At 47.0% G+C, this 14341-nt stretch overlaps 2 protein-coding genes across 3 annotated transcripts in view; one reads left to right on the forward strand and one right to left on the reverse strand.

Moving 5' to 3' along the window:
* The window catches only part of Arhgef39 (Rho guanine nucleotide exchange factor 39), a 15820-nt gene extending 5736 nt beyond the window's left edge, over positions 1–10084 (forward strand). For both annotated transcript variants that reach the window (XM_023715965.1, XM_004631991.2), the window contains 9 exons: positions 6618–7002; positions 7198–7292; positions 7518–7638; positions 7850–7968; positions 8561–8631; positions 8843–8971; positions 9093–9322; positions 9549–9637; positions 9806–10084. In XM_023715965.1, the coding sequence (XP_023571733.1) occupies positions 6865–7002; positions 7198–7292; positions 7518–7638; positions 7850–7968; positions 8561–8631; positions 8843–8971; positions 9093–9322; positions 9549–9637; positions 9806–9821 (1008 nt within the window). In that variant the 5' untranslated portion in view covers positions 6618–6864 and the 3' untranslated portion in view covers positions 9822–10084. The remainder of the gene's footprint in view (positions 1–6617; positions 7003–7197; positions 7293–7517; positions 7639–7849; positions 7969–8560; positions 8632–8842; positions 8972–9092; positions 9323–9548; positions 9638–9805) is intronic.
* Positions 10085–10183: 99 nt separating this feature from the next.
* Positions 10184–13563, reverse strand: Ccdc107 (coiled-coil domain containing 107). Its single transcript, XM_004631992.2, has 6 exons — positions 13429–13563; positions 13195–13340; positions 11379–11436; positions 11202–11292; positions 11008–11120; positions 10184–10928 (listed from the first exon to the last, which is right to left on the reverse strand). The coding sequence occupies exons 1-6, from the start codon at positions 13532–13534 to the stop codon at positions 10693–10695; spliced, it is 750 nt and encodes a 249-aa protein (XP_004632049.1). The 5' UTR covers positions 13535–13563; the 3' UTR covers positions 10184–10692.
* Between the last annotated feature and the right edge of the window lie 778 nt (positions 13564–14341).

A 14341-nucleotide genomic window follows, 5' to 3' on the forward strand; every position in this document is an offset into this window, starting at 1 on the left:
TTTTTTTTTTTTTTGGCAGAACCGGGGATTGAACTCAGGCCCTTGCACTTGCCGGGGAAGCACTTATTCCACTGAGCCATCTCCCCAGCCCCTCTAGATTGCCTTTCTTAATCCAAATTCAGAGCCATCCACGGCAGTCAGATCTAGCAAGCACTCTGGTTTATTTTTGTTGGTTTGTTTACTGAGACAAGGACTGGCTCTGTACTTCAGGCTGGCCTTCAACTCACTATGTAGCCCAGGCTGGTGTCAAACCCCCTACAATTCTCTTACTACAGTTTCCCAAGTGCCAGGATTACTGGTGTGCGATACCATACCTGGGTCAGCATGTACTCTGGATAGTCAGCCGTGTTGTCAGTCAGCACCTTGCTTGGACCCAGACACATGGAGGGCATGTGATACATCTGAATTGGATGGGCCTCTGCAAGACAGAATATATCTGTCTTATCTTAGAAATAATTAAAATTTGAAGCAAAACTGTATGTGAAGACAGGAATGCTGGTACATGGTTGTAATTCCAGCACTCTGGGAGGCTGAGGCAGGAGGATCACAAGTTTGAGCTCAGTCTAGGCAACTTAGTGAGACCCTGTCTCAGAAAAAAAAAAACAAAAAAAAAAACAAGCAAAAATATAAAATAAATGCTGGGGATGTAGCTCAGTGAGAAGGTTCAATCTCAATGTTGGCAGGGGTAGGAGAGTGGGGGGAGGAAGGAAGGAAGGAAAGACGGAAGGAAGGAAACTCTTTGAGAATATCATGATTTACCCTATGTTTCCCAGTATTCTCTTGTTTCTCATTTTTTTCTTCATGCATTGTATTATCTGTTCTTCCCAGAGAAATGGGATGAGCATAATGTTAAAAGTGTGATCTTTGAAGTGTGTGTGTGTGGGGATGTATCCTAGTTATTTTCTGCATCACTGAGCCCGACATCTATCACTGCTATATAGTAGGACAGCATAGCAGAAGAGCAGGACTGAGGAGAGCTGCTCACAGCATGGTGGGCAGGAAGCAGGAGGAGGGCTGAGAAGGGAGATGCAACCTTCTGGGCCACACCCATGGTGACCACCTCTTCTGAGGAGGTCCTACCTCCTAACAGCAAGTCAGTTATAATGCCCCTACAATCCCGTCACCTTCCAAAGGTCCCACCTATGATTACAGAAAGGGTTAAAGGAATATCTAGCTACAAACCATAACTTTCTGCCTCTGCCCACCAAAAGACTCATGCACATCTCTATGCAAATTGTTATTGGTCCATCTTTAAGCTCTGCATTTGCCAAAGGCCTACCAGTTCCAGCATCACTCAAAAGTCCAAGTCCCACATCTTATCTCACACTTTTAAAGCAAACTCTTACCCACAAGTCCCTGTAAAAATTGGAAAAAAGTGAAAACACTTCCAATATACAATGGCAGAGAGTAAGTATAACCAGCCTAGTAGGCAGACAGAAGTCAATGAAGAGGCCGGCTAGATAGCTCAGTGGACTAAAGCACCTGTGTAGGCAGGACCAAGGACTGGATTCGATCCCGGCATGCCGGCCCCTCCCCTGGGGTACACTGTGGTGGTGACTAAGACTGGGCATGGTGGCACGCACCTGTAATCCCAGCCCTTGGGAGGCTAAAAACAGGATCACTGAGTCTGATGTGTGTAGTGAGACCCTGTACTAAATACATTAAAAAGTCAATGATGATAACAATACATAATGCATTAATTATTGTTACTCTCCTACTAGCCTACTTTGAAATTGTTTTATTTTTATTTTTCTCTCTAAAATAAAATTTAAAAACTTTTAAAAATAAAAATAAATTAAGTAAAAAAAAAAAAAAAGAAAAGAAAGAAACCAATGGGGGCTGGGGAGATAGCAGCATAAGTGCCAGCCTGGCCAGCCCAAGGTCCTGAGTTCAATCCCTGGTACCGAAAAAAAAAAAAAAAAAGGAAGCCCAAAACCTGGAAAGGAAACATTAAATTCCATAATTGCATGTCCAGCCCCCAGGACAAGTTGTGGTAATGCGATGTGAATGCCAGAGGGCCTGGGTTATGCGGCCCCTAGGGCCTTCACTGCCTGTGGCTGTAGCCCTCATGGCTTCTCTCTAGCAGCTTTCCTCAGTGCTCCACATTCCTGTATTCTGCACCTTCCTGGGGCTCCACTATACTTTTGTTTCATTCTTACAGCTTCTGCCTATAGGGTAGATGCAGCACTCTCAGTTACAGCTCACTGATTTTCCAAACATCTTCCTTACAGCTCAGTTCTTTCCTTGCTCTCTGTGTGGCCCATTCTCTGTCTGGGTGGAGATGTGCACTCTAATTCCGGATCAGATTGTCACAGATGAGAGTCTGTCCGACCCTAAAACACTTCACAGCTCCCAGAGTTCTTGTGTCTGGTGTCTCCTCAGATTAGGACAGTATGTACTCAAGAGTAACCAACTAGTGCCCTCCCACCCAGCATGGGACCACTCTGCAGTTGTTTAAGCCTACATTTTTAGACATTAGGTCTGTGTCATGAAACACTGAGGAACATGTTACTAAAACATGCTTCTGAATAACCCTGGGTTGCAGAGAAAGGAGCTGTTCATTGGTTGGGTAGGAGAAAAATTCCCTTCTCTCTAGCCATGAATTGGGAACAAAGATCAGAGTGCTGCTGGGGCCTTCAGGCAGACTTGCAGTCTGGGCCCACTGCCCCATCTGCATCAGAAGTTTCCTAGGGCTTCCATAACAAATTACCACAAAATATCTTTAAAAAAACAGAAGCAGAGTTTGGTGTGGCGGCACAAGTCTATAATCCAGCACATGGAAGGCTGAGGCAGGAAGATCACTGTGAGTTTGAGTCCAGCCTGGGCTACATAGTGAATTCAAGGCCAGCCTAAACTACACAGTGAACCAAAAAACCCCAAATGACAGAAGTATACTTTCTCACATTTCTAGAAAGCAGAAGTCTGAAATCAAGCTGTTGACAGGTCCAGGCTCATTTTATTATTTATTTATTTAAATTTTATTTATTTATTTATTTGTGTGTGTATGTGTGTGTGTGTGGCCAGCTCAGCCCACCAGGGGGTGGGGCTGGCTGGCGTGTGGTGCTGGGGGATTGAACCGCAGTCCCTGTGCTTTGCTAAGCTTGTTCTAAATAGGTGCTTTAGACCACTGAGCCATCTCACCAGCCCCCAGGCTCATTTTAGGGAAGAATCTTTCCTTGCCTTTTCAAGAATCTGGTGTCTCCTCTGCTTATGGCTGCAAGATAATAATGTCTGCCTCCACCACAAGGCCTTTTCCTCTTGTCTATGGCTGTATTTTTTATTTTATTTATTTATTTATTTATTTTTTGTGGAACCAGGGATTGAACTCAGGCCCTTGGGCTTGGCAGGGAAGCGCTTATCCCACCAAATAGCTGTATTTTTAAAATTATTTTTAAAAAACTGTTTGGCAGAATCGGGGATTGAACTTAGGCCCTTGTGCTTGCCAGGCAAGCACTTATTCTACGGAGCTATCTCCCTGGCCCCCAATTTTTATTTTTTAAAAGACAAGGGCTTGCTATGTACTTCAGGCTGGCCTCAAACCTGTGCCAATCCTTTTACATCAGCCTCCTGAGTTCTGGGATTATAGGTGTGTACCACCATGCCCAGATCCATGGGATATCATTTAGAGACATTTGTCATTGGATTTAAGGCCCACTGAGGTAATCCAAGATCTTATATCAAGATCCTTCATTATATCTGCAAAGCCCATTCCCCACCTGGTCTTCCACCCATTGACAGGCTCTGGAGGCTTGGGTATGGGTTATGGGTATGGACATGTTTTATGGGGACACCACTTAGTCCTTTATCAATAGGGTAGAGCTGAAATGGATACACAGGATGTCTTCATGCCCAGAATATTGTCACTGTATCTTTTCAGATTTGTCCTGTTCTTCCTTCAGAGTTGGGCAGTCCCATGCCCCACCCCCACTCTGCTACCTGAACTGTAGTCCCCACCTCTTTTCCATCCACTCAAACACACACACTGGCACTATAATCACACAAACCCATCACCAGTGGTGCCCGGGGCGTCATGCTTTGTTCTCACCTCCTGGGCTCATAGTGCTAATTACCATGGGACTATCTTTCCTTTTCCTTACTTGAGCTATTAGTGACTGTCTCTCATTTTGTAGGACATTTTTTTTTGGGGGGGTGGGGACATTATTAACTAGTCTTTCCCCTATCTGGTGTCACCAGTTCTCTTGGGATCTTAACCTAAGATACAGTCTGTCCAAACGCTTTATTTTTCCTCCTGGGCTAAACCAGCATTTTTCCATTCTCAGAATTCTTAGAATGTCAGAGCTAGAGGGGAGCTTAGAACCCTGACAATCCCTTGGTTCTTGGCTTGGAGCCCAGATTCCTAAGAGTCCAAAATGCTCAGAATGGGGTCTAAAATTCCCCTTTTACATTTTAGTATAAAATACACTTCCTCACTGACCAAGGTTCTACAATCTGAGGTACAGGATCTCAGGATAAATCCTGAGGGCATTTCACTGACCTTCTCAGACCAAAAACCTACGACTCTTGTTGCACAGGTCCTGCTTTACCTTGGTCTTAACCATCCAATAGAAAAGTATGAAGACGAAATATAGGAAGTAAAGCCATGTTGTTATGTTGAGCTGTGGGGGACTCAGGTCAATAATTTCTGACATTGCCAGTTAAACAGAAGACCCAATGCTATTATGGGCTACAGGACTCTTTTAGAATATTTTGCTGAGTTTACACACCTATAATATTCAACAATGGAACTTAAAAAAATTGGGGTATAACTATGAATATCCATTTTGTATCTGTGTATTCAAAGTGGTTGGGATAGATATATAGTTGCATTCTCGTAATGAATAGAATGATTTTTTCTAATGGTGTTTGTAAGTAGGATCACAAGTCTGCATCTTGTACAGCAATTAACCACTAAGAAGAACATATGCAGTGTATTATTTGTTGAAACTGTACTTTCGATTTGATTTGAAACTGTCTCATTGCTATATGTTTATCAATAAAACTTTGAAAAGAAAAACAAAAGAAAAAAAGAAAAAAAATACACTTCCTAATTATAAAATAATGCATGCTTAATCAGGATTTTTGAGACAGGCGAAGAAAAGTTTGCTAACAAGTTCCCCTGTTCATACCTTTCATCTCAGCGATTCACTATGTGGCACAGGTTAGGTGCTAATACATATTTGTTTAATTATCTTCAGTCTCCTTGCTCAGAGATTAAAACCACAATTTGCTTTTGATTGTTTAGTCTTCCAACCTTTCATTTATTTGTATACAAGAGATCATATTACACATACATCTTTGTAGCTTGCTTTTTGCTCTCAGTAATGTAATTTGTGTGTTTTCCTGCAGTTTCTTAGCACTACACATTTAAATGGCTTCCAATTTTTTGTTATAAACAGTATTTGCTAGATATTTTGGTACATATATTTCTTTTTTCAGAACCGGGGACTGAACTCAGGCCCTTGCGCTTGCCAGGGAAGCGCTTTATTCCACTGAGCCATCTCCCGGTCCCCTTCATGTAACTAGTTAGGATGCATTTCTTAGGATTCTTTTTTTGGCAGAACTGGGGATTGAATTCAGGCCCTTGTGCTTTCCAGGGAAGCACTTATTCCACTGAGCCATCTCCCCAGCCCCTAGGATGCATTTCTTAGGACTTCTAGGTCTAAAATGTAGGCACATTTGAAGATTTTGGGCACATACTAACAAAATGGCATTGCCAATTTATCTTCCAGAGCTAATTCCAATTTTTCAAAAGGTCTGCGTTCATTTTTTCATTGTTCTGGTACCAGGAGTCAAACTCAGGACCTTGTGCGTGCCAGAAAGGCCCTAAATTGTTGTTGTTCTTCTTTTGTATTCAGTACAGGGTCTACAGATCAGACTCCTAGTGATTCTCCTGTTTTCAGCCTCCTAAGAGCTGGGATTACAGGCGTGCCACCCCCTCCCCCCCCCCCTCGGGCCGCCCCCCTCACTCCGCAGTGCCCCCCCCCCCCCCCCCCCCCGGGTCTCAATTGTGGTCTCAGCCTGCCTCGTGGGCTGGGCTGGCATACCAAACTGGAGATTGAACCCTGGTTCCTGCACTGTAAACCGCTGTCTGGCCGGCTCTTAATTAGTAAGATTTTTTTTTTTTCCCCAGTACCAAGGATCTAATTGGGGACCTTGCACTTGTGAGGCAGGCACTTAATGCTGCTGCCCTATCTCCCCCAGCCTAAGTTTTTAAAAGATCTGGTATACGTATTTTTATTTGTGTGTGTGGGATTGAACCGAGGTCCCTGTGCTCTGCTAAGCTTGTTCTAAGTAGGTGCCTTAGACCACTGAGCCATCTCACCTGCCCCCGGTATACGTATTTTTGACAAGGCTGTACCACCTCAAAGCTTTTGCTATGGATCAGAATTACAGCAGATTCAAACTACTATGTTACTGATGCCTGGCAGAAGCTAGTGGACTGTCTGGTTTTCCATCGGTATGAAATGAAAAACGGTAGTAGCTTAAAAATTACTTTTGTCCAGGGCCCAGAAGGTTCCTAAGTAGTGAAAGCTTTGGAAAGACTGAACCTTCTGTGTTTGCCATGGATCCAGGACAGAATATGCACCCTAATTATGGCTCCATTCCCACTTCTACAGACAGGGCACCAAGGCTCTGCCAATAGCTGTACCTCCTTGGTCTCTGGACTCCCAAGTCCTGGCTGCTTCTCCGAGCTGAGCCAGACACCAGCCGCTTCCCGCCGCACAGAAAGCGCCCCGGAGGGTCCGGGGCTGCTGCGCATGCTCCGTCCTGCGCTCTCCTCGGGTCTGTAGCTCCGCCCCGTAGCGGTTAGGATTTGAATCTCCAGCGGGCTCCAGCCGGAAATATCCCGGCCTTAGTCAGGCAATGGCTAACCCCGGCCAGGGCGCGCGGTGCCCGCTGCTGGAGCAGCGTGCTCGATGGGAGCGGAAACGTGCCTGCACCGCCCGGGAGCTGCTGGAGACCGAGCGGCGCTATCAGGAGCAACTGGGGCTGGTGGCCACGGTGCGGGCCCCCGGCTGCGGAGCGGCAACCCGAGGGTGTGGGAGGGCCTCTAAGTTCCTTGACCCCCAAGCCTGGTGGGTCGTGGATGGTCTGCCTCTACGTAGGGAGCTCGGGCTGGCGCTACACTTTCTGCTTGTGCGATGGCTTTGGCCCTTTTCTCCACTCATCAGATCCCCGTGTTTTCTCCTTCCACAGTACTTCTTGGGGATCCTGAAGGCCAAGGGTACCCTGCAACCTCCAGAGCGCCAGTCTCTGTTTGGGTGCTGGGAGCTCATTTATGGCGCCAGCCAGTGAGTAGAAAGAACACAGGGAAAAGAGGGAGGGCTTTGCCTCTGGCCCAGCGCAGAATTACAGGTTCATAGTTGGAGCCTGCCAATTCTCACAGCTGTGACCTTGGCCCAATGCCTTAACCTGCCCGCTTCACCAGCTGCAAAATGGGACACTTAGAAGGTTAGAAGATTTGAGGGTGTGCTTGAGTCGTCTTTGGGCTGCCCTTTTATTGTTCTTGCCCACAGAGAGTTGCTTCCCTACTTGGAAGAAGGACACTGGGGACAGGGGCTAGAAGGCTTCTGCACCCACCTGGAGCTCTATGCCAAATTTGCTGCAAATGCAGAGAGGTCCCAGGCAACCCTACAGGTAACTGGGGATGATCTCAGACCCACCCCCTTTTTCCTTGCTTGCTCCTTAATCTTCATTCAGTTCCTGCATTTAGAGCCCTCTGGGTACCCAGCACTGGGAATAAGGAGCCCAGGTTTTTCTCAAGAGCACACCACTTATGAAGGCTATGAGGGGCATGATAGGAGTGGCTTGTCTCCCTGCTGCCAAAACTCTCTTCCCTTCACTCTAGGAGCAGCTAAAGAAAAACAAACGTTTCCGGAGGTTTGTGAGGCTTCAGGAAGGCCGCCCTCAGTTTGGAGGCCTTCAGCTTCAGGACCTGCTCCCTCTGCCTCTGCAGCGGCTCCAGCAGTGAGTGAATTCCCTTGACCCACCAGCCTCTTGAGACTGACGGTTGCCCTCAGCTTTGTGAGAGAACAAGGGGTCTATCCCCCCACCTCCCCTGGGCCAAATTACCTGAGTAACTGAATCCTCAGCACTTGGGATCTGCAGTGTCAGGCATGGAAATGTGGAACTCCACACTGGAGTACGAGGGCCTGCACCAGGGTCTGACACAGGGTATGTGGAGAGGAGGGGCTAACCCTATACATAGTCTTGTTATGTAGTTCAAGCTGGCCTTCAACTCTATGTAGCCCAGGCTGGTCTTGAACTCTTAGCACTCCTCTTGCTTCAGCCTTCCAAGAGCCAGGATTACAGGCATATACCACCATACCCAGCTAGAATTTCAGTTCCTGGGAATGAGTTAAGTGCTGACATCTTCCTTGGCTTAATTTACTATCTTCTAACCTGACCTGCGTCCCAGGTAGAAGGGAACACAATGTCCAGAAGCAGGTCCTTTCCTGGCCCTGTATGTGAAGGATGTGGGTGGACTGATCTTGTCAAGCAGAGGCAGAGGGAGTTTCACTCTTTTCCCTCTTGTAGACTTCCCATTGTCCAATTCCAGGTATGAAAATCTCATCATTGCTTTGGCTGAAAACACAGGTCCTAACAGCCCTGACCACCAACAGCTCACACGTAGGTTCTCCTCTCCACCACTGCTTTTGTTGGTTTTGTGCTGCCAGTGTTGGGTAGGTCTCTATCTTCCATTACTATGTATAGCATCCTTATTTATAAATGCCTTTCAAGAAAATAGGCACCACCTAAATCACCTCCAGAAGAGCCTCTTGTATCATCAGTCACCCAAAGTCAAAATGTATTGGGGATGATGTACAGGATGTTATTCCAGGGGCTGCCCGGCTGATAAGTGAGACTGCCCAGAGAGTCCGCACCATTGGTCAGAAACAGAGGAATGACCAGCACCTTCGGCGTGTCCAGGCTTTGCTCAGTGGACGCCAGGCAAAGGGGCTCACCTCAGGTTGACCATGTACTTCCCCCTCATGCAACTGCCCACCGCTTACCTCTCCCTAAAGCCAGCACATACCATTTCCTCCACTTTTTCTTCCATTCTTGTGGTTAACAGTCCTCCCATTCTCTAGGACGCTGGTTCCTACACCAAGGCTGGCTGTTGGTGGTGCCTCCCACTGGGGAGCCTCGGCCCCGGATGTTTTTCCTCTTCTCTGATGTGCTTCTCATGGCCAAGCCTCGACCCCCATTGCACCTGCTGAAGGGTGGCACCTTTGCCTGCAGGGCCCTCTACCCCATGGCCCAGTGTCAACTCTGCAGGGTCTTTGGCCACTCGGGAGGTCCTTGTGGTGGACTACTCAGTGTAAGTAATAGTAGGAACATTAGGTAAAAAATATATTTCAAATGTTTATGGACCTGTTTATCCCCTTGGCCTGAGTCCCTCTTCATGGCAATGAGAAAGGTAAGACAGTGAAGAGCTGGCCTTCATATTTAGTTCTTATCTCATCCCTGAATTACCTCTATGGCAACAAAGAGGGCTTTAGCCTGGAATTTTCTAAACCATGCACTAAGAGGCAGTCTCTCTCTAGCTCTCCTTCCCCAGTGAGAAGCTACTGCTTATGTCCACAGACCAGGAGGAGCTCTCACACTGGTATAAGAGTCTGACTCTGGCTATCAGGTAAGTTGTGTTTTCCCAGAGAAGAATGCTGTGCAAGTGCCATGACTGCAATGAGTGTCTGATGCTAGCTCATTCCGACATCTGCCTGTAACCTTTCCCAAGTCTCCGTGTAACTGTGTCTCAAGAGTGCTCTTGCTAATGTCTGAACTGTTTGTATTTTCACCACAGCAGCCAGAAGAAGTAGAAGAACCTTACAAATTCCAAAAGTCAGGACACTTCAGGGACAGGTCAGAATCAAGAGTACAAAAGGATCTTCTAACAAAGAGAATTTTTCATGAACTTTCCTAGTTTAACAAGGGTAATTCTGTATTTGCCAAGCTACTCTGGGTCATCAGACCAGCTCTTAAGAATTAGGAAACCAAGGGCCGGCCAATCAACTCAGCGGATTCAAGTGCCTACTTAGGCAGACATAGAGCAGAGGCTGGGGTTCCATCCCTGCCGTGCAGTGCTGGCCCCACCCTGTAGTCCCAGCACTTGGGAAGCTGAGGCAAGAGGAGCACTGTGAGTTCCAAGCCAGCCTGGGATACCCAAGAGTTCAAGGCTAACCTGCATTACACAGTGAGATCCTGCCCCAAAAAAGGGGGGGAGGGTTGGGGGGAGAAAGAATGAATTAGGAAATCAATTGTAACCCAACTGCACATAAGCTGAACCAGCCCTTCCAACATAGGGGCTTTGGGACTGATAAGGTCATGCTATCTATGATCAGTTGTTTATCAAGATGGAAAATTTGAAAATGTGACTTTTTTTAAAATGAGACCGTTTTAATGTGATGGTATAACTTATTTTCCCCTGAATTTTAATAAAATTTTTTATTTATTTATTTAAAAGATCATTCTGTTTCAGCTATGAGAAAAGGGATTTCTGGGTTGTGAAGGCTGGTGGCCTCAGTAATACTAGGAAAAGAACTGCAGCTCCCTCTGCTCTGTTCTCATCTGGAAGGCAGCTTCTTATGTCCTAATAAGGAGAGCTTTTCAAGGAGGCCTGGCTATCCTTATTCACCTAGTATGGGTGTATGTATGATCAGTGGTGAGGGAAAAGTACACAGGAGAATCCAGTTACAAGAACAGATTTGGTTTTACTAGACCTGCAGGAGTTATCCTTTCTTCCTGGAGGGGGCTGTGCCTGAGACCCTTTGTCACAGGCTTGCTGCATCTTCTCCTTAGACCCTGTTCCACTTGCCAGGAAGTAGCTAGGTTCCAGTTCACAGGCTCCTTGCAGGCCTGACTGTCACCAGCCTCTTCTTCTTTTTCCTCATCTAATCGTAAATCCTCAGGAAAGGGTATGCTGGCCTCTGGGAAGGGAAAGATCAGCATGCTCCAGTTTCCAAGATTTTATCTTACCCTTACCAGACTCTACTCCCAACGCTTTACCTGACTCTGGAGTGTGCACACCCTTTTCTGGCTTGCAGTCTTGGAGAAGCTGATGAATGGTCTGTAGTTTCTTATCCAAAAGCTCCCGCTGGGTTCCAACCAGAGCAGTCATGCTGCAGAAATACCCACTCAGGGCCTACCCAATCTGTCCCTATTCTTCCCGCCTACCACAAATTCCCCCCACAAATTCTCACTGCTCAAAAAGGGGGTCCAGTTGGGCCATCAGGTTGTTCAGATGCTGCTCTGTCTGAGCCAGCTGTTGTGTCAACTGGGCCAGCTGTTGCTCTAAAGAGGGAGAGGGGAGGGGCCATGGTTACTCATATTCTGCTGTCCCCAGTCTCTCATCACCAAGCACAGACAGTTGAACTCACCTGACTGCAATGATTCCTTCTTGCTTTTTTCTTGGAGATCTGCAACCTCATCTTTGCCCTGTTGTGGAGGAAAGAAAGGGCAATATTACAACAGCAAGATTCTCTACTATCTGTCTCTAAAGGCAGTAAGGAGAGAAGCACAGTTTTTGGTGGAAAAACTACTGAAAAAATTATTTTAGCTCAAAGAATCACAATCATTTCCAGTCCATCTTTTCACACAACATATCAGTATGCCCCACATGTGATCAATGCTGAAACATTTCTAGGAATGAGAAAGTTCATTTGATAAAGCTGATTGTCACTATGAAGCCACAGTCTTTTTCTTTCCATGATGCTGATAAGTTAGTGCTTTCCAAGTACCGTCTATTCGTCAACATGATAGCCTTACAGGAATTTGAAGACTCATTCCTTCCCATTCTGTATGGTCAAATCAAACCTAAGGGCCTCCTGCCTGCTAGGCAAGGACTCTGCCACAGCGCCACACCCCTAACCCTTCTCCAGTCTTGTGGTGTAAAATCATCAATCTTTTCTGTTAGTGCTCAATTCATGTTTTTCTGTATGTGCTTTATTGAGCACATAAAGTGCTCTTGAAACCCTACCCTGATGAGAATAAAATTCTTCCAGTAGATGAAGCACAATACTTCCGTTCTGAGCACTGATTTGGGAAGTGGTCTCATCACATAATGAATTTCCATAGGAGTCAGGTGGAAGGTCTGCTTTTCACAGCTACTAAGTAAGCTGTTTCTTCCTGACCAATACTTGGACCCACAGAACAGAGTTGTTTTTTTTTTTTTTTTAATTTTATTTATTTATGTGTGTGTGTGTGTGTGTGTGTGTGTGGCCAGCTCAGCCCACCAGGGGGCGGGGCTGGCTGGCATGTGGTGCTGGGGGATTGAACAGTAGTCCCTGTGCTTTGCTAAGCTTGTTCTAAGTAGGTGCTTTAGACCACTGAGCCATCTCACCAGCCCCCATAGAACAGAGTTTAATCTTGTGAAATTTATCATTAAAATCAGACTCAGCACTCAGGAGGATGAAGCAGGTCCCAAATATGAGGCCAGCCTAGGCTACAAAGTGAGCTCAAGGCCTAGCAAGACCCTGTCTCAAATAAAAAATCAGACTCACCACTGCCTATCATATTTATTTGGGATCATTTTTAGCTATCTCTTCTAATTTCATATCTCCAGTTTCAACCATTTTATTTCCTAAAGCAAGTGATAGGATCCAGGCTGAAGACACAGCCCTGGACGGTACTTCTTTTCCATTTTAGCAGTTTCAACCCACCAAAATGTACTGTCAGTTCACGTTTCAGGGCCTCTTTCCCAAGGAGAATCTGGGACTACTTGGTGGTTTGAATTCTAGGTCCACTGTGGCTGCAGCAAATCAAGCACTTGTGCCAAGTTTGGAACCTCGCTGGGAACCGCACTGAAGAAGTTAAAGACAATGGGTGACCCCCAAGAAAGGCTCGCTCTTCACTGGACTGTGGAAAATGAAATGTGACGGTCTGTATTTATCCGGCGCCTGCAATAACCAGTAACTTCTCTGTGTCCTCATAGTAAGGGAGCCTGGGCAATTTAGCAAGGCCCTGTTTAAAAAAGAAGAATAAAGATGGCTAGGGATATAGTTCTGCGAAGACCCTGGATTCAATCCCCAGTACCACCAAAGGAGAAAACAAAAAACAAAAGCACCTGCGAGGAAGCCAAGAAACTATTTTGTTCTACAGGCAGTCGGCAGGCGTTGTCTTTTTTTTTTTTTTTATACCACGACGCCCCGTTTGGAGATTCGGGCCCGGGGCACCCCACTCACTGCCGCTCCGCACCTGCAAACACTTGTACAGCACAAAGGCCACGACGCACGCAGTGTACAGGGTCCCCCAAGGTAGCGCCCTGGCCCGCTCGCGCTGGTCCTGAGGCGCCAGTCGCCTCCAGGGTTCGGTGGCCCCAGGGCCCACCGGGGTTCGGTGCTCTGCGGAGGGAGGGGGCGAAGAGCCGTCAGCACAGCGGAGACTCTGCCCAGGCAGTTCCAGCCTCCCATGAGCAGCCTTTGCTGGTACCTGGATGTGCTCTGCAGTAGCGGCTGGGGCACTCTCCGAGAACTTCGAGTAGCGGACACCCAAGCAACAGCCCCAGCACTAGCCAGAACGAAGCAGCGCCCGCCATTGCTAGCGCCTCGCAGGGAGCGCGGTACCGAGGCGTGACGTGTGCGCAGGCGCACAGGCAACGAGCCATTTTTCTCGCGCGGCTTCCTAGGGAGGCCACGCCCATTTCCAAGTAGGGCGGGACCAGATATATTTGCATGAAGACGTGTCATTCTGGCTTTCCTAAATTAGTTCACTTTTAATCTATTTAATACTTTTTTTAGCCAGAAAAACGTTAAAAACCTTGTGGGTATTTAAACGTTTTATTTTAAACAGCGACTTGTTTTTAGTTTTCATAACACTAACTTTCTCACTCTAACTATAAAGTGACCTCGCTTGCGGAGATATAAAGTGGACTGCACTCAGCTGGTAAACCGAGGTTCGTGCTGAAGGCCTGTTTCCTAGGCTACAATCGGAGGACTCGTTTCTCACCTATTTGCCTAGGGGAAAGTCCCCGGACCTTGGGCAGAAAGTGCCGCGTGCTCACGCACGTAGACTTGTCCGCGTTTCACGCTTAGTCCGCTAAGAAGCGAACTCAGCTGGGGGAGCTGAGCGGTGTGTTGCGGAACGTTGTCCGTCTACTCTCCTAGTGACGCAGGCAGTGCGATGTCTGTTCGCGCACCAACCACACGGGGCTCATTCTCAGTGCGACAGTGCTTTTTCTTGCCTGCACATCACCCCGCTCCCCCCGCCGCCCTTTTGTGAAACTAGGGATTGAACTTATTGAACTTAGGCCTTTGAGCTTGCCAGGCAAGCCCTTATTCTACTGAGTCATCCCCCCCAGCCCCATGTTACTTTGGACAAACTGCTAATCCTCTTTCCGGACATA

The sequence above is a fragment of the Octodon degus genome, unplaced genomic scaffold (genome assembly GCF_000260255.1).
Source record: "Octodon degus isolate 3935 unplaced genomic scaffold, OctDeg1.0 scaffold00045, whole genome shotgun sequence".
NCBI classification, from domain to species: domain Eukaryota; kingdom Metazoa; phylum Chordata; class Mammalia; order Rodentia; family Octodontidae; genus Octodon; species Octodon degus.